Source organism: Ranitomeya imitator, chromosome 8, assembly GCF_032444005.1.
Source record: "Ranitomeya imitator isolate aRanImi1 chromosome 8, aRanImi1.pri, whole genome shotgun sequence".
Lineage (NCBI taxonomy): Eukaryota > Metazoa > Chordata > Amphibia > Anura > Dendrobatidae > Ranitomeya > Ranitomeya imitator.
In genome coordinates this window covers 65704898-65728473 of record NC_091289.1, presented here as the reverse complement: position 1 = coordinate 65728473, position 23576 = coordinate 65704898, and the positions used below count along the sequence as shown (strand labels likewise).

The 23576-nt window shown below is 48.7% G+C and overlaps 1 protein-coding gene across 1 annotated transcript in view; it reads right to left on the bottom strand.

The window, feature by feature from the left end:
- Nucleotides 1-1552: 1552 nt before the first annotated feature.
- Nucleotides 1553-23576, bottom strand: part of LOC138647786 (cytochrome P450 2D14-like) — a 270386-nt gene continuing 248362 nt past the window's right edge. The window contains exon 9 of the mRNA XM_069737044.1: nucleotides 1553-2195. Coding sequence (XP_069593145.1) covers nucleotides 2014-2195 — 182 coding nt within the window. The 3' untranslated portion in view covers nucleotides 1553-2013. The remainder of the gene's footprint in view (nucleotides 2196-23576) is intronic.

The following is a 23576-nucleotide window of genomic DNA, read 5'->3' as shown; positions in this document are numbered from 1 at the left end:
CCCAAATCAAGCTAAAAAAATAATAGGCTTTCTATGACCCACAATTGGAGAGAGATGGCACACCCAGGAGTCAAGACTGGCACACAAGCAGAAAGGGCAATATTAATCTCCCACTGATTGGATTTTTTTTTTTTTTTTCAGGGAGACTTTAGGAAAAAAAAATAATAGAATAAAATGATTTTTTCAGGAAGAATTTAGAAACCAAATAAAATAAAATGATTTTTTCAGGGAGAATTTAGAAAACAAATAAAAGAAAAAATAGGCTTTCTATGGCCCACGGAGTGAGAGATGACGCACACAGGAGTCAGGAGTGGCACACAAGCCCAGAGGCCAATATTGTTCTCCCAATGATTGATGTAGTGATTTTTTCAGGTAGATTTTGGAACCCAAATCAAGCTAAAAAAATAATAGGCTTTCTATGGCCCACAATTGGAGAGAGAGAGAGAGATGGCACACCCAGGAGTCAAGACTGGCATACAAGCAGAAAGGGCAATATTTATCTCCCACTGATTGATTTATTGATGTTTTCAGGTAGAATTTAGAACCCAAATCAACCAAAAAAATAAATAGGCTTTCTATGGCCCACTATTTGTGAGAGAGATGGCACGCTCAGGACTGGCACACAAGCCCAGAGGCCAATATTAATCTCCCACTGATTGATTTATTGATTTTTTCAGGTAGAATTTAGAACCCAAATCAAGCAAAAAAATAAATAGGCTTTCTATGGCCCACTGAGTGAGAGATGGCACACACAGGGATGGCACTCTAGCAGAAATGTCAATCTTAATCTCCCACAAAAAAAAAAAAAAAACCAGGGAGTGTCCAACAATTACTATCTCCCTGCAGTAATCTCAGCCAGGTATGGCAGGCAGCAATAAGGAGTGGACTGATGCACAAATTAAATAAAAAGTGTGGACAAACAAAAAAGATAGCTGTGCAGAAAGGAAGGAACAAGAGGATTTGTGCTTTGAAAAAAGCAGTTGGTTTGCACAGCGGCGTACACACAGCAATGCAGCTATCAGGGAGCCTTCTAGGGCAGCCCAATGAGCTACAGCGCTGAGGAAAAAAAAAAAATGTAGCTTCCACTGTCCCTGCACACCGAAGGTGGTGTTGGGCAGTGGAAATCGCTACAGCACAAGCGGTTTGGTGGTTAATGGACCCTGCCTAACGCTATCCCTGCTTCTGACGAAGCGGCAGCAACCTCTCCCTAAGCTCAGATCAGCAGCAGTAACATGGCGGTCGGCGGGAACGCCCCTTTATAGCCCCTGTGACGCCGCAGACAGCAAGCCAATCACTGCAATGCCCTTCTCTAAGATGGTGGGGACCAGGACCTATGTCATCATGCTGCCCACACTCTGCGTTTACCTTCATTGGCTGAGAAATGGCGCTTTTCGCGTCATTGAAACGCGACTTTGGCGCGAAAGTCGCGTACCGCATGGCCGACCCCGCACAGGGGTCGGATCGGGTTTCATGAAACCCGACTTTGCCAAAAGTCGGCGACTTTTGAAAATGAACGACCCGTTTCGCTCAACCCTAATGCTGACGTATTGGGCAGCGTTCTCCACTGTTGATTCCTCTTCTCCCAGTAGGATGCAGAGTTTCCTCTCCTCGTCCATGGATGGGAAGTCAGGGTTGTGAATGGAAAGTCTCTGGAAGTGGGAGGCTCTCACTGCTGAGCATTTGTTGCAGTGAAGCAACTGTGATATACAATGTGATGTGATAGTTGCAACCTTTATCGGTAAGCCTACACGGGGTCTTGTGAGGCTTCTCTGGTATAAGCAATCTTGTACTTTGTGTAAAATGCTGGAAGACATTTGTTTGGCCATTCACACAAACTGAATTATAAAACGTTTGAATTTTGATGGGTAAAGTAAATTTTCTAAAAAAAAATGATTTGCATCAAATTGATTATCTCATCTCTACTAACATTATACTCATTAAATTTCATTTCCCATCTACATGGAAATAAATAGGTATATGATGTAAAATACTTCAGATTTTTTTATTTGAAAGCTACACCCTAGCTGTAACATGAATATTGTAGGGCTGAGGACTTAATGTAAGCGCAAAGAAAGGATCTTCTCTTGGGCGAGGTTGGTCATTTGGAATCTCAAAAGTAAGTTGTTGCAAAAAGGTGGTAAAAAACAGGAATAGTTCCATTCTGGCAAGTTGTTCTCCCAAGCAAGCCCTCCGACCTACAAGAGAAAAAGATCTTTTGAATACTAGTACACATTGCATCTTAATCAAATTGATTGGATAGAAAGGGATATCCAATTTATATGTCTTATCTAGGTATAATAAACTAAGTGCCACAAGAGATCATGTGTCACTAGAGTCAAAGATTACGGTCTTCGGCCCTGAACTTCTTGCCTGGTGACCCTGATCTCCTGCGACCACAAATTTGAACTGAGTCAGCATCAACACAATGCCAATACAGTTTAATCCCATAACCTGCAGTTTAAAAGATGTAAAGGTCATCATATTGTTTGGGGGATTGTTGGGTAGCATACTGTGTAGAGGAGTTGTGTGGGAAAATACTGTGTGTGGGTGCCAGTGGGGGATCATATTGTAGCAGCTGCAGGGCCATCATACTGTGTAGGAGGGGTTGGGAGCATTGTACAGTGTGATGTGTGCTCCAACTGTATCATACTGAATGGGGGAAGATTTGAGGGTACCTGTTAAGTGTCGAGTTCCCGTCGCTGCACAGGGTGAATCTCAAGCCATTTCCTGTGCGGTCTCCCATTCTTCCTCAGCCACAGAAGACCCTGCTCAGTAGAGACATTGGTCCCAGCGTCTTGCTCAGGCTAATGCTGTGTGCTTAGTTGCTGCTGCCTGCCCAGGTCCAGCTATAGCAACCAGCATTAGTCAGTGGCGAGCAGATGTTCCTGGGACTAAGTCCTGCTTTCAGCCTTCTGAGCAGGCCCGGGAGACGACCTCTCATTGGTGGTCAGAGGTCACATGCCCAGTGTCAGGACCAGCTACCTGACGGGCACTCACTGGCAACAACGCATAAGGCTAGCCTGGACGTCTGGTGCCAGGAACAGCCTGTGGCACCGAGGAGCTGTGAATGAGAGCGGTAGCAGCGGTACTGCAGGGGCTAGCCATTCTCAAGAGCAGGCAGACAGGACCTGCGGTCACGTGAACGCGTGTCAGGGGGGTGGGCGGAGCTTAGCGTCACACAAGCCAAGGTCATACACAGAGAGGTCGGTGCAGTACACAGGGGCAGTCAGAGGAATAGTCAGGATGTAGCAAGAGATCAGAAAACCAGAACAGGCAATAGACGGCACAGAAAGGGCAGGCAGGAATCACAACAGGGAGGGAACCAGATCAGAAACCAAATAGACAAACAATAGTAAATGCACAAAGCAGAGGCACACCAGGGTCAGAAACACTCAGCCAAGGGTCCAAGTATAAACGAAGGATTGACCTCACACTGAGGCTACAAAAAGCCTCCCAGGACCCAGAAAGAGGCCATCAGAGTTAACCCTGCAACTACCTGACCCGAAAGCCCAGTAAACCATGACACCCAGGTCCTCAAGCAGCTCAGATTGGTCCTTTGGCAAGATCCCAGAAGGCTGTGAATAAAAGGATCTAACGGCCGCACGGCCGTGCTCTAGTATATCCATAATTGTGGTGTGTGTGGATGCATGTATGTAACTGGTGCAAGCTCCTAATTAGCCCCTTCCCTCCTGTTACGTCTTAGTCAGGGTGATTGGAGCAAGTACAGCACCAAGTAGTGCATTGCCAGCACTGAGAACGATACCAGCGTCTATTAGTGGCAGAGGCACACCAGGGTGAGACACACTCAGCCAAGGGTCTGAGTATAAACGAAGGATTGACCTCACAGTGAGGCTATAAAAAGCCTCCCAGGACCCAGAAAGAGGCAATCAGAGTTAACCCTGCAACTACCTGACCTGAGAGCCCAGTAAACCATGACACCCAGGTCCTCAAACAGCTCAGAATGGTCCTTTGGCAAGGTCCCAGAAGGCTGTGACTATAAAAGGATCACATGGCCGTGCTCTAGTATATCCATAATTGTGGTGTGTGTGGATGCATGTATGTAACTGGTGCAAGCTCCAAATTATCGCCTTCCCTCCTGTTGCGTCTTAGTCAGGATGATTGGAGCAAGTACAGCACAAAGTAGTGCATTGCCGGCACTGAGCACTATACCAGTGTCTATTAGTGGTGTCGACCAGTGCGGCGCCATGCGCAATCAGTGGTCTTGATTCCCTAGACAGGGTTAGATAGTGGCATTCGCCAGTGCGATGCTGCGTGCACTCTGTATGCTGAATCATTAGTCAGGAGTTGTCCAGGCATCACAGGTGCAACGCTGTGCGCTTAGTGGGTCTAGAGAGAATCTTACACACATCCTTGGGGTTGCGTCTTGTGACCGAACACTAGCGCTAATTCAGTGATGCCCTGTGACAGCTAACAGGGTACGGTATTTGTGCTCTGTGGTACTGCGGCTCTGTGAAGTAACAGAGCTCATCGCAAATACACACCAGGTGATGGTTAACCCATGTGTGTCCAGTGCGATACCGCCATTTTGTGTCTGCCATTACCGAGCAGCAGTTAACATCTCTGCACAGTGGACCCCGGGCTGCAAACGTACCTTATTATTATCCTCATATTTATTTGGTGGGTTCTGCCAGCCCTAACAGTATCATACTGTGTGGGGTGGGCTGTGAAGAGCATCATGCCATGTGTGAGGACTGTGGGGACATTATTCTATGGGGTGTGACAATGACTTCATATTGTGGAGAGGGGTCATTGTGGGAGTAAAATATTGTGTTGGACTGGTACTGTGGGACTTCATACTGTGTACAGGGGCCATTTTGGGGGCATTATACTCTATGGCAGTGTCCCCCAACTTCGGTCGTCAAGAGCCACCAACAGGTCATGTTTTCAGGATTTCCTTAGTATTGCCCAGGTGATAATTGCATCACCTTCACATGCAATAATTCCATCACCTGTGAAATCCTGAAAACATGACCTGTTGGTGGCTCTTGAGGAATGTAGCTGGAGAATACTGTTCTATGGGGACATAAAGGAGTATCATAGTTGGGGCTTCATTAGGGGTATAGTCAGTGTTGGATTGGGGTGTCGAGGGCCCACAGGAGGAATTGACTGTAGGAGTCCAACAGCTGTATGCAAGCACCTGTTAGCCATTATGTCTGTTATAGCAGAGCATCAATTGTAAAACACAGGCGGCTCCTAAACATCTACTGTGCACCACCATAACTGGGATGTATAATTATGGTAGTTTATATTAGGCTACTTTCACACTAACGTCATGTGACGGACGTCGCAATACGTCGTTTTGGTGAAAAAACGCATCCTGCAAATGTGCCTGCAGGATGCATTTTTTCTCCATACACTTGTATTACCGACGCATTGCGACGTGTTTTGGCGCGCAGTCGGCACAAAAAAAGTTACATGTAACTTTTTTTGTGCGTCGAGTCCGCCATTTCCAACCGTGCATGCGCGGCCGGAACTCCGCCCCCTCCTCCCCGGACATTACAATGGGGTAGCGGATGCGTTGTTAAACTGCATCCGCTGCCCCCGCTGTGCTAATCAATCACACTGTCCGTCGGTACGTCTGGCTGACGGTTTGCGACGGCCCTGGGCTCCAAAGGATAGGTGATAACTTATTAATCATTTGTGTCCGACCATTGGAAACCGCACTGATCGGAAGAATAAGAAAGTTTTTTCCCTCACAGTACACTTTTATCCTGATTTTAAAAAGGAGCGGCAGGTGGAATGGCTGACCGCAGCTCCATTGATTCTCTTTGGGGCTTCCAGAAAAAAACAAGCAGAGCACTCACAGCCACTGAGGGAATGAACGGATCAGTGGTCAAGTCAAACATGCTGCTCCAGCGTAATGGGGATATAAAAAAGCTCCACATTCTGTCGATCCCAGCAGTCTGACCCCCACCAGTCAATTAGTTATCACTTATCCTGTGTAGAGGAGATTAGTTGATTTCAGCTGAGAATCCCTGTATGTGCTTTTTGGTCCAAGTTTTTAATGACTAATGGAAATACAGAATCTTCTGCTAATTAATATCAGAGAGAGCAATTGACCGCCATACACAACACAATCCACTATACCAATTTTACCACATACAAGTGAGAAATACTGCCACACCATGACCAGAACACATATTACCAGCATAAAACGACCAAATAATTCAACACACAAGGGAGAACTACCACCACACCATGACTGGACTACATATTACCACCACACATAGTGACAGAATAATACCACATACAAGGGACAAATACTTGCACACCATGACTGGACTACATATTGCCACCACATAGTGGCCAAATAATACCACATACAAGGAACAAATACTGGGACACCATGACTGGATGTTGCAGTAGTCAAGGCGGGAGATGATGAGGGCGTGCACAAGCATTTCAGTAGATTGACGGTTGAGGAAAGTACGGATTCTGGAGATATTTTTATTTTTGAGCTGGAGGCGACAGGAGGTGGAAAGAGCTTGGATGTGCGGTTTGAAGGAGAGGGCAGAGTCGAAGGTTACTCCGAGGCAGCGGACTTCCGGTACGGGGGAAAGCATGATGTCATTGATTGCGATAGATAGGTCAGGTAAGGAAGATCTATGGGATGGAGGAAAGATGATGAGTTTAGATTTGTCCACATTGAGTTTGAGGAAGCGAGAGGAGAAGAAGGAGGATATGGCTGATAGGCACTCTGGGATTCTGGACAGCAGAAACCAAGTGTACAGATTGAGAAGAGTAGCGGTCCTAGAACAGAGCCTTGGGGGACTCCAACAGAGAGAGGGTGGGATGAGGAGGTAGTGTGGGAGTGGGAGACACTGAATGTGCAGTTGGAAAGGTACAAGAAGATCCAGGATAGGGCGAGGTCTTTGATGCCAAAGGAGGAGAGGATCTGTAGTAAGAGGCAGTGGTCAACTGTGTCGAAAGCAGAGGACAGGTCTAGAAGGAGAAGTACAGAGTATTGTCCATTAGATTTCGCGGTAATTTGGTCATTAGTGATTTTGGTCAGGGCTGTCTCAGTTGAGTGATTGGGGCGGAAACCAGATTGTAGATTGTCAAAGAGCAAGTTAGATGAGAGGTGGGGGGAAAGTTCAGAGTGAACGTGCTGCTCCAGGAGTTTGGAAGCGAATGGGAGCAGTGATATTGGGCGATAGCTGGACATAGCAGTTGGATCGAGGGTTGGCTTTTTAAGGATAGGCGTGATTGTGGCATGTTTGAAAGCAGAAGGGAAGGTGCCAGAAGATAGTGATAGGTTGAAGAGGTGGGTTAGGGATGGGATAAGTGTGGTGGTGAGGTTGGGGAGGAGGTGGGATGGGATGGGGTCGAGCGCACATGTGGTGAGGTGCGATTTGGAGAGGAGACAATTAAGTTCCCCTTCAGTGATGTTGGATATGGAGGTTATGGGGTTTGGGCATTGGTCTGGTATACAAAGGAGTTGTGGTGGTTGAACAATGAAGACTTGCCTTGTCTGGTCGATCTTATTTTTAAAGTGTGTGGCAAAGTCCTCAGCAGAGATGAGGGAGGTTGGAAGGGGCAGTGGGGGCGGAGGAGGGAGTTAAAGGTTTTGAATAACTGTTTGGGGTTGTAGGATAGGGAAGATATGAGGGTTGTGAAGTAGACCTGTTTAGCAGAGGTGACAGCAGATTTAAAAGCGAGTGTTGCCTGTTTGAATGCAGTGAAGTTGTCTTGCAAGTGTGTTTTCTTCCAACGCCGCTCCGCAACCCTGGACACTTGCCGGAGCTTTTTAGTGTTGTTATTGTGCCAAGGTTGTCTATTGATACGTTGCACTCTGCCATGGATGAGAGGGGAAACTGTGTCAATAGCTGATTCAAGAGTGGCATTGTAGAAAGCAGTGGCACTGTCTGTGTCGTGGAGTGAGTATCAGACTGTTTGCGTCAACTATTTACTGCCCTTCATTCCTGCTTACTGTTTATTGATTCCCTGCAAGACTATTTTTACCCCTCTGTTAAAAATAACTTTGTTATACAGAATGGTTCTGCAAACCCTGTGTTACTGCATTTCTGGACCTGCTTATATTTGGCGTAGTCAGCAGGATGCCGTCCACGTGCGCAGAGACGGCAGACCAAACTGTCGTGGGTGCCCCGAAGTCCAGCTTGCCACTGGGGGCCATGCTGAGCAATCTCCCTAAATTCACGGGGAGTAATATTATGCTGTGTGACTGGACTGAGCGGGTTAAAGGTATGTTTAGGATGCTTCCCATAACCCCTGCTATGCAGACAGAGATTGCTCTGATGGTCCTGGACAGTGAGGCTAGATGTTTTGCCCCCTTCATGAATGGGACATGCTGACCAAGGTGTTCCAGATTCTGGAAGAGATGCATGGAAATCTCACCAATGTCAGAGAATTGCAGATGCGTTTGTTCAGCCGTGTCCAGAAGGAGGGGGAGTCAGTGACTCAATATATTAATGCATTAAAGGAGATACACGTGCTTTTCGCCCGACGGGATGATGTGGGGGTAATAGGAGTGGGGCCCTCTGATGTGATATTGAGGGATCAGTTCGTGGCGGGCCTCAGAGACATGTCACTTAAGCAAGATTTGTGGGAGCGCCTGCGTGCTCAGGCGCATATGACCTTCTTAGAAGCTGGGGCAGAAGTGCGCAAAAGAGAGCGAGAGTCGGGGACAGCAGCCTTGGCAGGGATAGTCTGGGGGAATGGGATACCCGCCTCGCCCGTGGCGGAACAGGAGTGAGCCCTAAAGATCCGTAAGGAAAAACGGGACATGCGAGAAGAGTTGTGCAGCCTAAGAGAAGCCCCCACTGCAGCTGCAAATGTGCCTAGAGACAGGAGTGACCATGAGCCCCGCTTGTTAGTTTAATGGCACCGAGGAATGGGACAACCCCGCACAGAGAGGTATCCGACTTGTTTCAAGTGCGGGGACACCCTCGGGTGTGCGAGATGGGGCAGCCAATAGCTCGGCAGCCGTTAAACTAGAGGGCTCCATGGTTGGGGGACGCCGCAAGAAGCCTGAGAGGCCAAGGAGGAGAGAAGGGATTCCCGGAAGTTTAGTTTCTATGAGTCCCCTCGTATGGGCTGAGATGAATAGATGAGTCATTTGCTGTCTGTTCAATACTGGATCGCAGGTGACCACCATGCCGGAAGCGTATTTCAGATGTCATTTTCCTGAGGTGACTCGGTCAGAATGGGGCCCAGTAATCAAGCTCACGGCAGCCAATCAGTTGCCCATCCCAGTTACTGGGATGGTCTGGTTGCAGATTACAGTGTTTGGCAAAAATGTGGGCTGGAAGGGAGTCATGCTAGTTGCCGGAGATACTGGCAATGGTCCTGCAGTGACCCGGGGAATGAACGTGCTAAAGGAACTTGGAACCCTCTTGATCAGCGAGCCGCAAGATGCTTTTCTAGACCAATGGAGCCCATGCACCACACAGAGGAAGGTGTTTCAACAATTGGGTTGCCCAGTCCCAGGAAAAGTCAAGCAAAGGGAAGGTTCTAGGAAAGGTGACAGTTCCTGCAGCAGCTAAACCTGGTCAGATCGTGCTCACATTTCCAGTGTGGCCGTGTATGCCTCTTGAAGGAGTGGAAATGCAGAGCGAATCAACCGTGGTGGATCAGATACCCTCAGGACTCCTCGTCGCTCGGACATAAGCCACAGTTCATAATGGCATCAGTCTAGGGGAAGAAGACCTCACCCTCTCGCCAAAAAGTGAAGTGGCTCGGGTGCTGGGAATGCCAAAAGAGCTGATTCAACCGGAGGCCGTATAATTAGCAGCCATGCAAGGGACCTCTGGACCCATGATGTCATGATGACACTGGAACATCCGCCTGGAGGCCTGAAAGAGGGCCATCGAATTCTGGAACAGATGCGAGCCAATCTGATGGGACTCTCCCCTCAACAGCTGCAACAGGTGAAATCTGTAGTGGAATGCTACCAGGAGGTCTTCGCTCGTCATGAAGATGACTTTGAGTGCACCACGGCTATAGCCCATGAAATCCCTACAGGACGTTTTGCCCCAATCTGGAAGAGATATCGGCAGGTACCACCTCAGATGTTCAAAGAGGTAAAGGAGATGCTGTTTCACATGCTGCAGAGTGGAGTCATACGGTCATAGTCAGAGTGTGTGGGCAGCTCCTATTGTTTTAGTCCAGAAAAAAGATGGAACCCTGTGTTTTTTTGTCTACTACCAATGACTGAATGGCTGTACAGTGCAGGACTCTTATCCCTTACCCCAAATCGAGGAGTCATTATCTGCCTTGGGAAAGGCAATATATTTCTTGTCTCTGGATCTGGCCAGCGGATACTGGCAGGTGCCCATGGCTGAACATGCGGATACTGGCAGGTGCCCATGGCTGAACATGATTGGCCAAAGACAGCGTTCATACTGCCCATGTGATTTTTTTTAATTTAATCAGATGCCCTCGGCCTGACGAATGCCCCTGGGACTTTTCAGCGATTGATGAAATGATGCTTGGAGGATCTGAACTTTGAAGCAACACTTATCTCCCTGGATGATATCATTGTCTATGCTGCCACCTTTGAAGAGCACCTCCAGCGGCTGGAGCAAGTATTGAGTCAACTACAGAAGCACGGCCTGAAAGTGAACCACCAAAAATGTCACCTTTTCCATAAGCAAATCGAGTACCTCGGGCATATTGTATCCGCTAAGGGAGTGTGACCTGCACTTGAGAAGAGAGCGGAGGTGCAGGACTGGCCCACCCTGAAGACAGTGAAAGACATTCGGGCCTTTCTGGGGCTCACGGGGTACTACCAAAAGTTCGTGAAGAATTTCACTCGCAACGCTTCTCCTGTGTGGGCACCTGGGCGTACCCTAAGGGAGGATGGCCTCATCCCAGGCTGGAGAGGGTTAATAGGTAGAGGGTGTGGGTGTAGGAAAGTAGGAAAGAGGGGGGAGCTAGGACACACAGAGTTGGAGAAAGAAAGTGGAACTGAGCAGTCATGAGGGTCTGCAACTCCTGACAGGCTGAAGGGAGAAGAAAAGCAAGAAGCTCCCAGGAAGCTAGAAAGGGTTCCAGGGAAATGGGAAGTGTGGAGGCCACCCATGGGACCCGTATCCAGAAGTGGAGGAACCAGGCCGCAGTAGGGGACCGAACACTGAACTAGTGGGACAGCTTCAGGCTCCAGCTAGAAATCCGGAGGCTGCTGTGACTGTAGGTGCAGCAGCCAAACTTGCACCTATTCACCAAAAAGGCGAACACAGAGGGTCCAGGGAATAGAGAGTATGTCACCCGACAAGACTCACGTTAACTGGCTTGGGACACTGGGTGGCAAGCGCAGGGCAGGAGAAGAGGCAGACAGCACAGAAAGACAGCCAGGAGAGGCATACAAAAGAGGAGTTCTGAACAGGTGCCCAACTTGCCGGAGAGTGTCCTGGACTTCACACCCGGAGGACACATTACCTCGGCTGGGGGCCCGAAATGTAAGTAAAACTGTGAAAACTACAACAGGCTGTGTCCTTCCATTTCTTTCCGGCATCACCTACTCTGCACCACTACCTGCCACTAGCAACATTGCCACCCACACCACTAACTGCCCTGGGGACCAAGCTCTACCTTTTGAGAGCTTTAACAACTCAGCTACATTATCATCTGCCCCAGAGGACTGCACAGCAGCGTCGGCTAACATCTCCATTGCTGAGTACCACATTTGGCATCACGAACATTTCCTTAATAGACTTTATTTTCCAATTTCATTCACATCCCCTTTAACTGGACACCCAGAGCCACGGACCAGGTCACTGCCACTGTGACCACCCCTTTAAGTATCACTGGACCCGGAACAGAGTACCCCACAGCCCCATGGGGTGCTCCATATCCATATAGTGACTACAGAGGCCCAGGAGAGAGGGACTCACTTTGGTCCGGAGAAGACATTCCAGTGGTTGCAGAAGACTACGATAAGTGCTGTTTAACTATCAGACTGTTTGCGCTATTTACTGCCCTTGATTGCTGTTTACTGTTTATTAACTCCATGCGAGGAGACCATTTTTATCCCTCTGTTAAAAAATGAAATAACTTTGTTATACAGCATTGTTCTGCAATCCTTGTGTTACTGCATTTCCGACCTGCTTACATTTGGCGTAGTCGGCAGGATGCAGTCCACATGTGCAGAGGCGGCAGACAGTGTTACTGCATTTCCGGACTTACTTACATTGCTATATTTATACTGCAGTCTCATATGTCCATCTCAGGTGTGTAAATTTGCCTGGCCTTGTAATACAGCATTTTTTTAGAGTGTGACATTTTATACAGCATTTATCGTACTCCAGTTAGGCCTCAAAGCCCAACTGCAAAAAAAACAAACAGTTTGTTAAAAAAAACACAGTGCTATATTAATACTACAGTCCTATACGTCCATCTAAAGTGGGCACATTTTTCTGCCATTGTAATACTGCAATTTTTTCCAGCAGTGACATTTCATATATTTATTGCGCTAGAACTGGGCCTCAAATCCCCCTCTAACAAATTGTTTGGTTAGAAATAGCATTTACATATTGATACTACAGTCTTATACATCCATTTGAGGTGTGCACATTTTTCTGGCATTGCAATACTGCATTTTTTTGCAGTTGTGAAATTTTATATGGCATTTATTGTGCTACAGAACCCCCCAAAAATTATTGGGTTACAAATAGTATTGCTATATTGAGACTGATGTCTTATATGTCCATCTTTAGTGGGCAAATTTTCCTGGCATTGTAATACTGTCTGCAACGTATTCTCAACAGGGATATATCAGACGTAATTTAAAATGGGCAAGGCACATGGTAAGGGACTGGGAAGTGGAAGTGATGTTTATGGTGAGCACAGAGGCCGAGGCCGTGGGCAAGGTGAAATTGTGCCTGCCGCTGGAGCACAGCAAACACACACATCATGACCATATAGCTTCATATCCCACTTTGCAGGGGAGCGCGGAACAAAACTCTTGAAGCTAGACCAGTCTGAAAAGGTTGTTGAATATGTAGCAGATAATGCTTCCAGTCACTTTGCCAGCACATCCCTGTCTACCACATGGTCCAGTCTCAGTAGCCATGATTCTGGACCACATAAACCTCACCCTGATCCTCCTTCCTCCCACAATGCCGAGTGCCAAGAGATAAGTGATCCCACACTTGGACACTCCGAAGAACTGTTCACTAGTGATGAGCGAACGTGCTCGCCACTACTCGGTACTCGCACGAGTATCACTATGCTTGGTGTACTTGGCGAGCACCGAGTATTTCCGAGATTATTCGGCGGGAAATCGGGTCTCCGTACTGCAATTTTGGCGCTCTTTGGAGTGCCAATGACCATGCACGGATTGTCTGCCATGCACTGTAATGCCGTAGCCATCTTTGTTGTGGTATTACAGTGATCTGCTGGCCGCACAACGTCATCAGGTCTATAAGAGGCCTGGCGCCACCCTGCTTGCCGCATTCTGCTCTGGACTCAGCTAGTGTAGGGAGAGCTGCTGCTGAGATAGGGTCAGAATCGTGCTTTTAATAGTTAGTGTGGGTCTGCTAGTGTTCAGTACACAAATCCTGATAAACCAACAGTCCTTATTGGGGCTAATTCAGGGGTACAGAGATTGCAGCGCTAGGTAGGCAGGGGAGTCTATGTGCACATATCCACATCAGTGCAAGGCATGCAGGCACTGTGTGTGAGTACATAGATCTCACTGCATACCTCAAAAAGCTCCATTACTGTCTGCTGCTGCTTATTTTCTATATACCTAGCTGCAGTTATTCATGGCAATCTTTTTTTCAGCTTATACCAGCTCATTTTATTATAAAGCAATCCATAGCCCCCTTTTTTCTACATTTATTTGATTGGTCACGCTGCTGACTACAGCAGGTCATTGCAATACAGGAGAGTGCAAATCTAAGAATTTAAAAAATATATTTTTGTCCCAGGCATCAGATATGAGTGCGCCAAAAAATCTGCCCTTTTTTTGGTACTATCTAATATTTTGTTGTGTCTAACAACATTTTTGGACACCATTTTGCTGCCCAAAAAATCTGTAGCTGGCCCAAAAATATTTAGCTACAGTACTTATATTTATCACTGTGAGTTGCACGCCACATGTATCGCATATCATTGCGCTAAATATCTTGCAATTTTAGTACTCCAATTTTTTTTTAGTGTCATAGCTAACTTGTTGACACAAATTTGATGTGCCCAAAAAAATCAAGGCCATATTTTGATCAGTGTGTTATATCTGGCTGACGCCTGGTGTATCTGTGGTGTCAAAATCCTTGCTTTGCAGGCATACATTGCATTGTTCTGTCTGCTAGCCTAGGTCTACTCAGTATTTAGTGTTTTCTAAAATTAAAAAAAAAAAAAAAATATATATATATATATATATATATATACAGTCTGTTTTCTCCATCAGATGCCTGGTGTATAAATTTTCTCCAAATAAATCCATTTGTATTGAGCTTTTCAAATATTTCATTAGTCCATTTAAAATGGGCAAGGCAAAGGACAGGGAAGTGATCGTGATGCTGATAGTGCATGCAGAGGACAAGGCCGTGGGCAAGGTGACAGTGGGCCACAACAAAGACCCACATCTTCGCACTAGACCTTCCTGTCCCAGTTTCTGGGGGACCGCAGCACACCACTATTGAAGCCAGAGCAGTGTGAAACGGTTGTTGGTTGGATAACAGATAATGCTTCCAGTCACTTAGCCATCACCACCACCACCATGTCTTCCACATGGTCAAGTTTGAGCAGTATATATATGCAGTGTATATATACACACTATCCCTCTGCACTTCCCTGGGAGGGGAAGAGGGACAGGTAAGTGCAGTTTCAGGTTTACAGCAAGGTACGTGGCCCTGGTGTTTTCACCATCAGAAGTAACATGGGGAGCAGAGATAGCTAGGGCGCTCCTAGCTTTAGGAACAGGTTAGGAGCCCCTGGCCCTGGGTTATCAGACCACAGAATAGTAACAGATGCCTATACGTACAACTGGCTGCAGTAGTCATATGGATCTAAGTGGCATCTTTGCTAGAGTGACAGTGTTAGAATAGTGGAGCTTAGACAGATAAGTACTGAGCTTGTCTTGTTTTTTAATGTTACATCTCAACCTTTTATGTTCATCTACACATGTATTATATACCATGTGTGTGTGTATATATATATATATATATATATATATATATATAAATGTGTATATATATATATATATATACTGTATATATTAATATTATTTACTATATATATATATATATATATATATATATATATATATATATATTATACACTGCTCGAAAAAATAAAGGGAACACTAAAATCCCACATCCTATATATCACTGAATGAAACATTCCAGTTGTAAATCTTTATTCATTACGTAGTGGAATGTGTTGAGAACAATAAAACCTTAAAATGATCAACGTACCTCACAACTAATATCCCACGGAGGTCTGGAGTTGGAATGATGGTCTAAATCAGTGGTCCTCAACCTTTCTGACCTTGAGAGCTACATTCAGCTCTGCAAGAGGGTCGAGAGCCACATCCAGCTCCTGATCCCCTCACAGTAGTGGCAAGAAAATCCCACATTATGGGTATAATGATAACCAAAGCTTTTCCACACAAATCACCCTGAATCAGTATACCAAGATCCAGGGGTTCCCACCAACCCCCATTCAGCATTCTTTCATCACTAGTGTTGAGCATTCCGATACCGCAAGTATCGGGTATCGGCCGATATTTGCGGTATCGGAATTCCGATACTGAATTCCGATACTTCCCGCGTATCGGATACCGGAATCGGAAGTTCCCAGAATTCAAATTGAACGCAGCAGCCAATGAGGAATGAATGAAAGTGTGGGCACATCCTGTTTAGCATGGTGGGCATGTAAGTACTGGCAAGGCTTGGATTGGCTGCTGAAATGATGTCACTCTGCACTATAAAAAAGCGCTGCCGCCATTTTGCGCTCACTCTGCTGTGATTTCAGTTAGGGACAGGACGCTGTGTTCTAACTGAGGGCCAGTTGAGCTAGCTAATTGCTTTATTTTCCTTTCCAAAGGCTAATTTAGCAAAACGCTGTGTGTTCTTCACTGTTCACCTTGCTCTTGCCTTGCAGCGCTGTTTTAACAGCGTTCTGCAAGGTCTCTGTGTGTGTGTGTGTGTGTGTGCAGCTCACTCTGTAGTCTGTGTGCAGCCATATACCCGGTTGTATTCAGCTCAGGGGGGGTTCACACTGCCTCACACAGTTGTTCTTTTTTGCTCTTAGTGCAGCCTGCTGCACATTTTTTCTCAAATTTCCTATTAGTGTTTTTCCACCAGTCTCCAGCTCTATTGTGGAAAAACACTACATAGGATAACCTAGAGGGGGGTTTTTGGGCCTTGCAGCGCCGTTTACGGCTGTCTGCACGGTCTCCGTGTGAGCCCAGCTCGCCCTGTAGTCTGTGTGCAGCCATAGCCGGTTGGATTCAGCTCAGGGTTCGTTACTGGCTCATACCTTGAGAAAAATTTTCCTTTTTTTCAAATAGTGCAGCCTGTTTAAAATTTGAAAAAAAAAAATTCCTATTAGTGTCTTTCCACTCGTATCCAGCTAAATAGTGGAAAAACACTATATAGGATAACCTAGAGGAGGGTTTTTTGGCCTTGCAGCGCCGTTTACGGCTGTCTGCACGGTCTCCGTGTGAGCCCAGCTCGCCCTGTAGTCTGTGTGCAGCCATAGCCGGTTGGATTCAGCTCAGGGTTCGTTACTGGCTCATACCTTGAGAAAAATTTTCCTTTTTTTCAAATAGTGCAGCCTGTTTAAAATTTGAAAAAAAAAAAAATTCCTATTAGTGTCTTTCCACCAGTCTCCAGCTCAATTGTGGAAAAACACTACATAGGATAACCTAGAGGTTTTTTTGGGGGCCTTGCAGCGCCGTTTACGGCTGTCTGCACGGTCTCTGTGTGAGCGCAGCTCGCCCTGTAGTCTGTGTGCAGCCATAGCCGGTTGGATTCAGCTCAGGGTGCGTTACTGCCTCATACCTTGAAAAACAATTTCCTTTTTTTCAAATAGTGCAGCCAGTTTAAAATTTGAAAAAAAAAATTCCTATTAGTGTCTTTCCACTTGTATCCAGCTAAATAGTGGAAAAACACTATATAGGATAACCTAGAGGAGGGTTTCTTGGCCTTGCAGCGCCGTTTACGGCTGTCTGCACGGTCTCCGTGTGATTTAAACTAGCTCTGTAGCCCGATCTGCACCAAAAAAAAGGTTAAGTTCACCAAACACAACTTACACTTGTGTAGGCCACATTTGAAAAATAATAAAGTTTAGTCCACAATTTACAACATTAGTGTTTCTTACACCTGTTAGGAGGAGCATTACAGGAATAAGCACACTAAGGCCTTAGTACTTTTCTGCTTATCTTTATCTGTCAACCAAGATGAAGAGGGCAGGGAGTAAGGCACGTGGGCGTGGGCGCGGAGCAGGGAGAGGAGCAGGGAGAGGACGTGGTGATTCTGTGCCTGCTGCGGGCGCCGGTGACTCGTCGTCACTCAGTTTCAGCAGGGAACAGTCCTTCATGCGCAGCTTTGTCGGAGAGCGCCGTGCACCGCTGCTGCGTGAAGACCAAATTGAAGCCGTTGTCGGGTGGATGGCAGCTAACGCCTCGGCATCGACTTCAGTTAGTGCCACATCCTCTCAGGCACAGAGCACTGGAGAGCAGCCATCTGTCTCTTCACCACCTGCCAAATTGGCCAGGCAGTCAGAGAGCCCAGGACAGGAGCCGTCTCTACTTCTGTTCTCTGAATCTCTTGGCTTGGAAACAGGGGGCCAGCCAAGCAGCATTGGAGAAATGGAAGAAGAGGCAGTGTGCAGTGATGCCCAACACCTTTTTCTCTCTGACTCTGAAGAGGCAGGTGGGCCAGTGCCTCCGGTGACCACAGCGCAGTACGCATCTGATGATGAAACTCAGGTGCCGCTTTCTCGTGCGTACTGTGCTGCTGAGACTACCCAGGAGGAGCAGTTGGTGGCAGAGGGTAGTGGAGATGATGAGGTCCTTGACCCATCGTGGCGTGAGGAACAGGAAGGTGGTGGGAGCAGCTCAGAGGAAGAGCTTCCTCTTACGGGCCAAAGAGGGAGAGGGAGGGGGAAGACTGCGGAGCCTGTAGCCTCCACTTTGGCACCCGTTAGGAGCCTGTCTCTTTCCAAAGCCAAAAAGGGCGCTCCCAAGACTTGCAGTGCCTGGTCCTTTTTTGACACAGTTGCAGATGACATTTGTTTTGTCAAATGCAAGCTGTGTCATCATAAAGTAAAAAGAGGGAAAAATGTCAGCAACCTCAATACCACAAATATGTGGAAACATGTGCGGACCAGGCACGCGGTGGAGTTACAGAAACACACTGAAGATGTAGGCCAACCAACAGCGGCAGCTACCACCTCTTCAGCTCGTGTTGCCTCTTCCTCCAGCTCACGCACAGCTGGTTTGGCTTCCTCCCAGAGACCTTGTGTAATTCCACCCACAGCACCACCTTCCCAGTCATCCTCACACTCCCAGTCTACTCTACAGCCATCGGTAGTACAGGCATGGGAGAAAAGGCGGGCATTCTCGGCCAACCACCCCCGAGCACAGGCTCTGAATGCAGGCATTGCCAAACTGTTGTCCCTGGAAATGCTCTCGTTCAGGCTGGTGGAGACTGACAGCTTCCGTGACTTGATGGCATTGGCAGTCCCACAGTACAAGGTGCCCAGCCGCTTTTACTTCAGCAGGCAGGCTGTCCCTGCCCTGCACAGGCATGTTGAGGCAAACATAAAACATGCGCTACTGAACGCCGTCAGTAGCAAGGTCCACCTCACCACCGATGCGTGGACCAGTCAGCATGGACAGGGGCGATATGTTTCCCTCACTGCCCATTGGGTTAATGTTGTTGAGCCAGGTACAGATCGTGCGAGTGGCGCAGGACGTGTCCTGCCCACTCCAAGGATTGCAGGAATCCAGTCTGTACGCATCGACTCCTCCTCTTACACCAGTTCCTCTGATTCCTCTCTGCAGGATCCGTCACAGTCCACCCCCACATGGACCCGTGAACGTTTACCTATGACCGACATGAGCACAGCCGTGGCCAAACGTCAGCAGGCCGTCTTGAAACTAGTTTCATTGGGGCATCGAAGCCACACAGCGCAGGAGCTCTGGAATGCCATAAAGCAGGAGAGCGATGTGTGGTTACTGCCAGCGAATCTCCAGCCAGGCATGGTAGTGTGTGACAATGGCCGAAATCTGGTGGCAGCTTTGGCCCTTGGCAACCTCACTCACATCCCATGTCTGGCACATGTGCTCAATTTGGTTGTGCAGAGTTTTCTGAGGGACTATCCGGATCTTGATGCCCTGCTGCACAAGGTCCGCCTAGAGTGTGCTCACTTGCGGCGTTCCAGCTTGGCCAGATCCCGCATTGCTGCTCTGCAGCGCCGATTCCGCCTTCCGGAACACCGCATCATATGTGACCTACCTACCCGGTGGAATTCCACGTTACATATGTTGGAGCGGTTGTGTGAGCAGCAGCAAGCAGTTATGGAGTACCAGCTGCATCAGGCGCAAAGAAGTCGCAGTCAGCGCCGATCAGACTTCACAACCACAGAGTGGGCCACTATGAAGGACGTCTGCCAGGTTTTGCGTCCTTTTGATTATTCCACGCGGATGGCAAGTGCAGATGATGCACTAGTCAGCATGACTGTCCCCCTTATCTGCCTGCTTCAGCAAACTTTGCAAGGGTTAAGGGATGATGTGGTGGAAGAGGTGGAGGATGAGGAGTCACCTTTTCCATCAGCTTCTGGAGAGTCAGCGCCACGTGGTTCCTCACAAAGGGGTACGCAGGGGCCAATTTGTGAGGAGGATGAGGAGGAGTCAATGGAGGAGGAAGAGCTCCGTCCAGAGGAGGGAGCGACACAATTGTCCAGTGGTCAGTGTGTACAGCGAGGGTGGGGTGATGACGAGCGGGCAGAGATCATGTCTCAAGCAGGGGACAGCGTTTCTGGGCCGGTTGGCACTCTGCAGCACATGGTGGATTTCATGCTGCAGTGCCTGAGAAACGACCGCCGCATCGACCACATTCTCAACATGCCTGATTATTGGGTGTTCACCCTCCTCGATCCTCGCTACCGGGACAACGTCCAAAACCTCATCCCTGCGTTGACCCGGGAGCGTAAATTGCGGGAGTACCACGACACACTGGTGAATTCCATCATCTTCTCCTGTCCAACTGAGAGGAGTGCTGCTAGTGCTTTACAAAGCAGCTCAGTGCGTCGAGGCAGTGGGGGAGGCTCTGCCCAAAGAGGGAGCAGAAGCAGTGCCTCTGCCCAAGGCAAGCCCAGTATGGCACAACTCTGGCACACTTTTGTGTGCCCGCCCCAAATGTCTACACCATCACCGGCGGCTCCAGTCAGCAGGAGGCAACGGTTCCGTCAGATGGTGACAGACTACATGGCTTGCCCTCTTACTGTACTCCCAGACGGCTCTTCCCCGTTCAAGTTTTGGGTCTCTAAGCTGGATACATGGCCAGAGCTAAGCCAGTATGCATTGGAGGTGCTGGCTTGCCCTGCGGCTAGTGTCTTATCGGAACGTGTCTTTAGTGCCGCAGGTGGTGTACTAACAGACCGTCGCATGCGACTATCCTCCGATAACGTTGACCGGCTTACTTTCCTGAAAATGAACCAGGCCTGGATCTCGCAGGAATTTGCCACTCCTCTGCCTGATTAAGTAATTGGGTGTCATCCAGGTCTCCTGCTGTGTTCATCTTTCTACCACCTGAACTGCTATTCCTGGGCTCTAACACCGCCAGTTGCGGCTCAGAAGTGCAGGCTGCACAGTAAAAACATACGACCCAGTGTTATTGGGTTTCAGTAACGTCAGCTGATCCCCAGCTGTGTAGCCGGCAATGTGTCCTGCGACCGCCACGCTGGCACAACAACCTAAATGTAAGGGAACCTCTCCCCCCCCCCCCCCGTCGTTTGTTACTGAAAGAGCCATCTTGTGCAGCAGTAATGCTGCGCAAGGAAAAGGTAGCTCTTTTTTTTTAGCTCTTTGCACACGCAGAACTTAACACTTATAAAATGTGTTCACTGATACCGTTATACCGTCCCGGAGCTGGGACTTTCCTTCGTAATGTGACGCAGCACAGCCGTCATTCCTACCCCCTTGGTGCCATGCGCTGCCTCCTCAGCGTTGTTTTAAGCTGTCACGGAGCCTGCGCTGTTCTGTTATCCCTTGGGCATGCCCTATTTGCGCTGCCTGTCTTCTGACATAATTTGGTGTCAGGCTGGCTGCGCCTGTGCGGCCGCGGTGCCCGAGATCCCGCCTCGCAGTGTCTTCTGATTGAGTCACACTGCGGGCCTGGGATCCATGGGCATGCGCAGTGCATATCTTCCCCTCGGGCTCTCGCTCATTTCCCTCCGCCTTCTTTAGACTGTGCGCCGTCAGCTGATCCCTAGCATGCCACGGCCGTGACACCGCACAGTCTGAAGAAGAGGGAAGGAGGGGAGTGAGAGTCGAGGTTATGCACTGTGCATGCCCATGGTTCCAAGGCCCGCAGTGGGATTACGTTAGATGAGACTGCGAGGTGGGATCTGGAGCAGCGTGGACGCACAGGCACTGACAGCCTGACACCAAATTATGTCAGAAGACAGGCAGCGCTAATTGGGCATGGCCAAGGGCTAACAGAACAGCGCAGGCTCCGTGGCAGCTTAAAACAACGCTGAGGAGGCAGCGCACGGCATCAAGGGGATAGGAATGACAGCTGTGCTGTGTCCCATTACGAAGGAAATTCGCACCTCCGGAACGGTTTAACGGTATAAAGGGACACATTTTTAGTGTTTACTTCGGTGTTTGCAAGGAGCATAATTAAAAGAGCAACCTTTTCCTTTTGCATCCTTAGTGCTGCACAACATGGCTCTTTCAGCTACAAACGTCTTGGGGGGGGGGGTTAAAGGTTTCCTTTCAACTTGCTCCAATCAGGCTTCGGCCTACACTCTGTTCCTCTGCTCCTCCTGCTGTCCCTGGGCTCTAACACCGCCAGTTGGTGCCTGGAAGTGCTGTGTGCACAGTCAACAGTCGCTCCTCTGTTATTGGGGTTCAGTAACGTCAGCTGATCCCCAGCTGTGTGTGCGGCAATACCTCCAATCTGCTCCTCCTGCTGTCCCTGGGCTCTAACACCGCCAGTTGGTGCCTGGAAGTGCTGTGTGCACAGTCAACAGTCGCTCCTCTGTTATTGGGGTTCAGTAACGTCAGCTGATCCCCAGCTGTGTGTGCGGCAATACCTCCAATCTGCTCCTCCTGCTGTCCCTGGGCTCTAACACCGCCAGTTGGTGCCTGGAAGTGCTGTGTGCACAGTCAACAGTCGCTCCTCTGTTATTGGGGTTCAGTAACGTCAGCTGATCCCCAGCTGTGTATCCGGCAACGTGTCATGCGACCGCCACGCTGGCACAACTAAAATGTAAGGGGACCTGTCCCCCCCCCCCCCAGGCGTTTGTTACTGAAAGAGCCACCATGTGCAGCACTAATACTGCACAAGGGAAAGGTCGCTCTTGAAATTATGCTCCTTGCAAACGCTGAACTACACACTCATGTAATGTGTCCCCTCACACCGTCCAACCGTCCCGGAGGTGGGACTTTCCTTTGTAATGTGACGCAGCACAGCCGTCATTGCTACCCCCTTGGCACCGTGCGCTGCCTCCTTAGCGTTGTTTGATTCCGTCATGGACCCTGCGCTGTTATGTTATCCCTTGGCCATGCACAGTTTGCGCTGCCCGTCCTCTGACATCATTTGTTGTCGTCCTGGCTGCGCCTGTGCGTCCACGCTGCCCGAAATCACACCTCGCAGTGTCGTCTAATGTGATCCCACAGTGGGCCTGGTATCCATGGCCATGCGCAGTGCATATACTAGCCTCTCACTCCCCTTCTTCACGCTTCTTCAGACTAGGCGGCGTCAGCTGATCCCTAATAGCATGCCACGGCCGTGACGCCGCACAGTCTGAAGAAGCAGGAAGGAGGTGAGTGAGAGGCGATGATATGCACTGCGCATGCCCATGGATCCCTGGCCCGCAGTGGGACTACATTAGATGACACTGCAAGGTTGGATCTCGGGCAGCTTGGACGCACAGGCACTGCCAGCCTGACACCTACATGATGTCAGAAGACGGGCACCGCTAACTGTGCATGGCCAAGGGATAACATTACAGTGCGGGCTCCGTGACAGAACCAAACAACGTTGAGGAGGTGGCGCCCGGCACCAAGGGGGTTGGAATGACGGCTGTGCTGTGTCACATTACAAAGGAAAGTCCCACTTCCGGGATGGTTTGACGGTGTGAGGGGACACATTATATGAGTGTGTACTTCAGCGTTTGCAAGGAGCATAATTTTCGGAGCCACCATTTTCCATGTGCAGTATTACTGCTGTACAAGATGGCTCTTTCAGCAACAAATGCCTGGGGGGGGGGTTAAAGGTTCCCTTTCAACTTGCTCCACTGCAGGCTTCGGCCTACACTCTGCTCCTCTTTGATTCCCTGGGTTTCAACACTGTCAGTTGCCACCTGGAAGTGTTGTCTACACAGAAAAAAACACTAGGTGATGTGTCAGTGGGGTT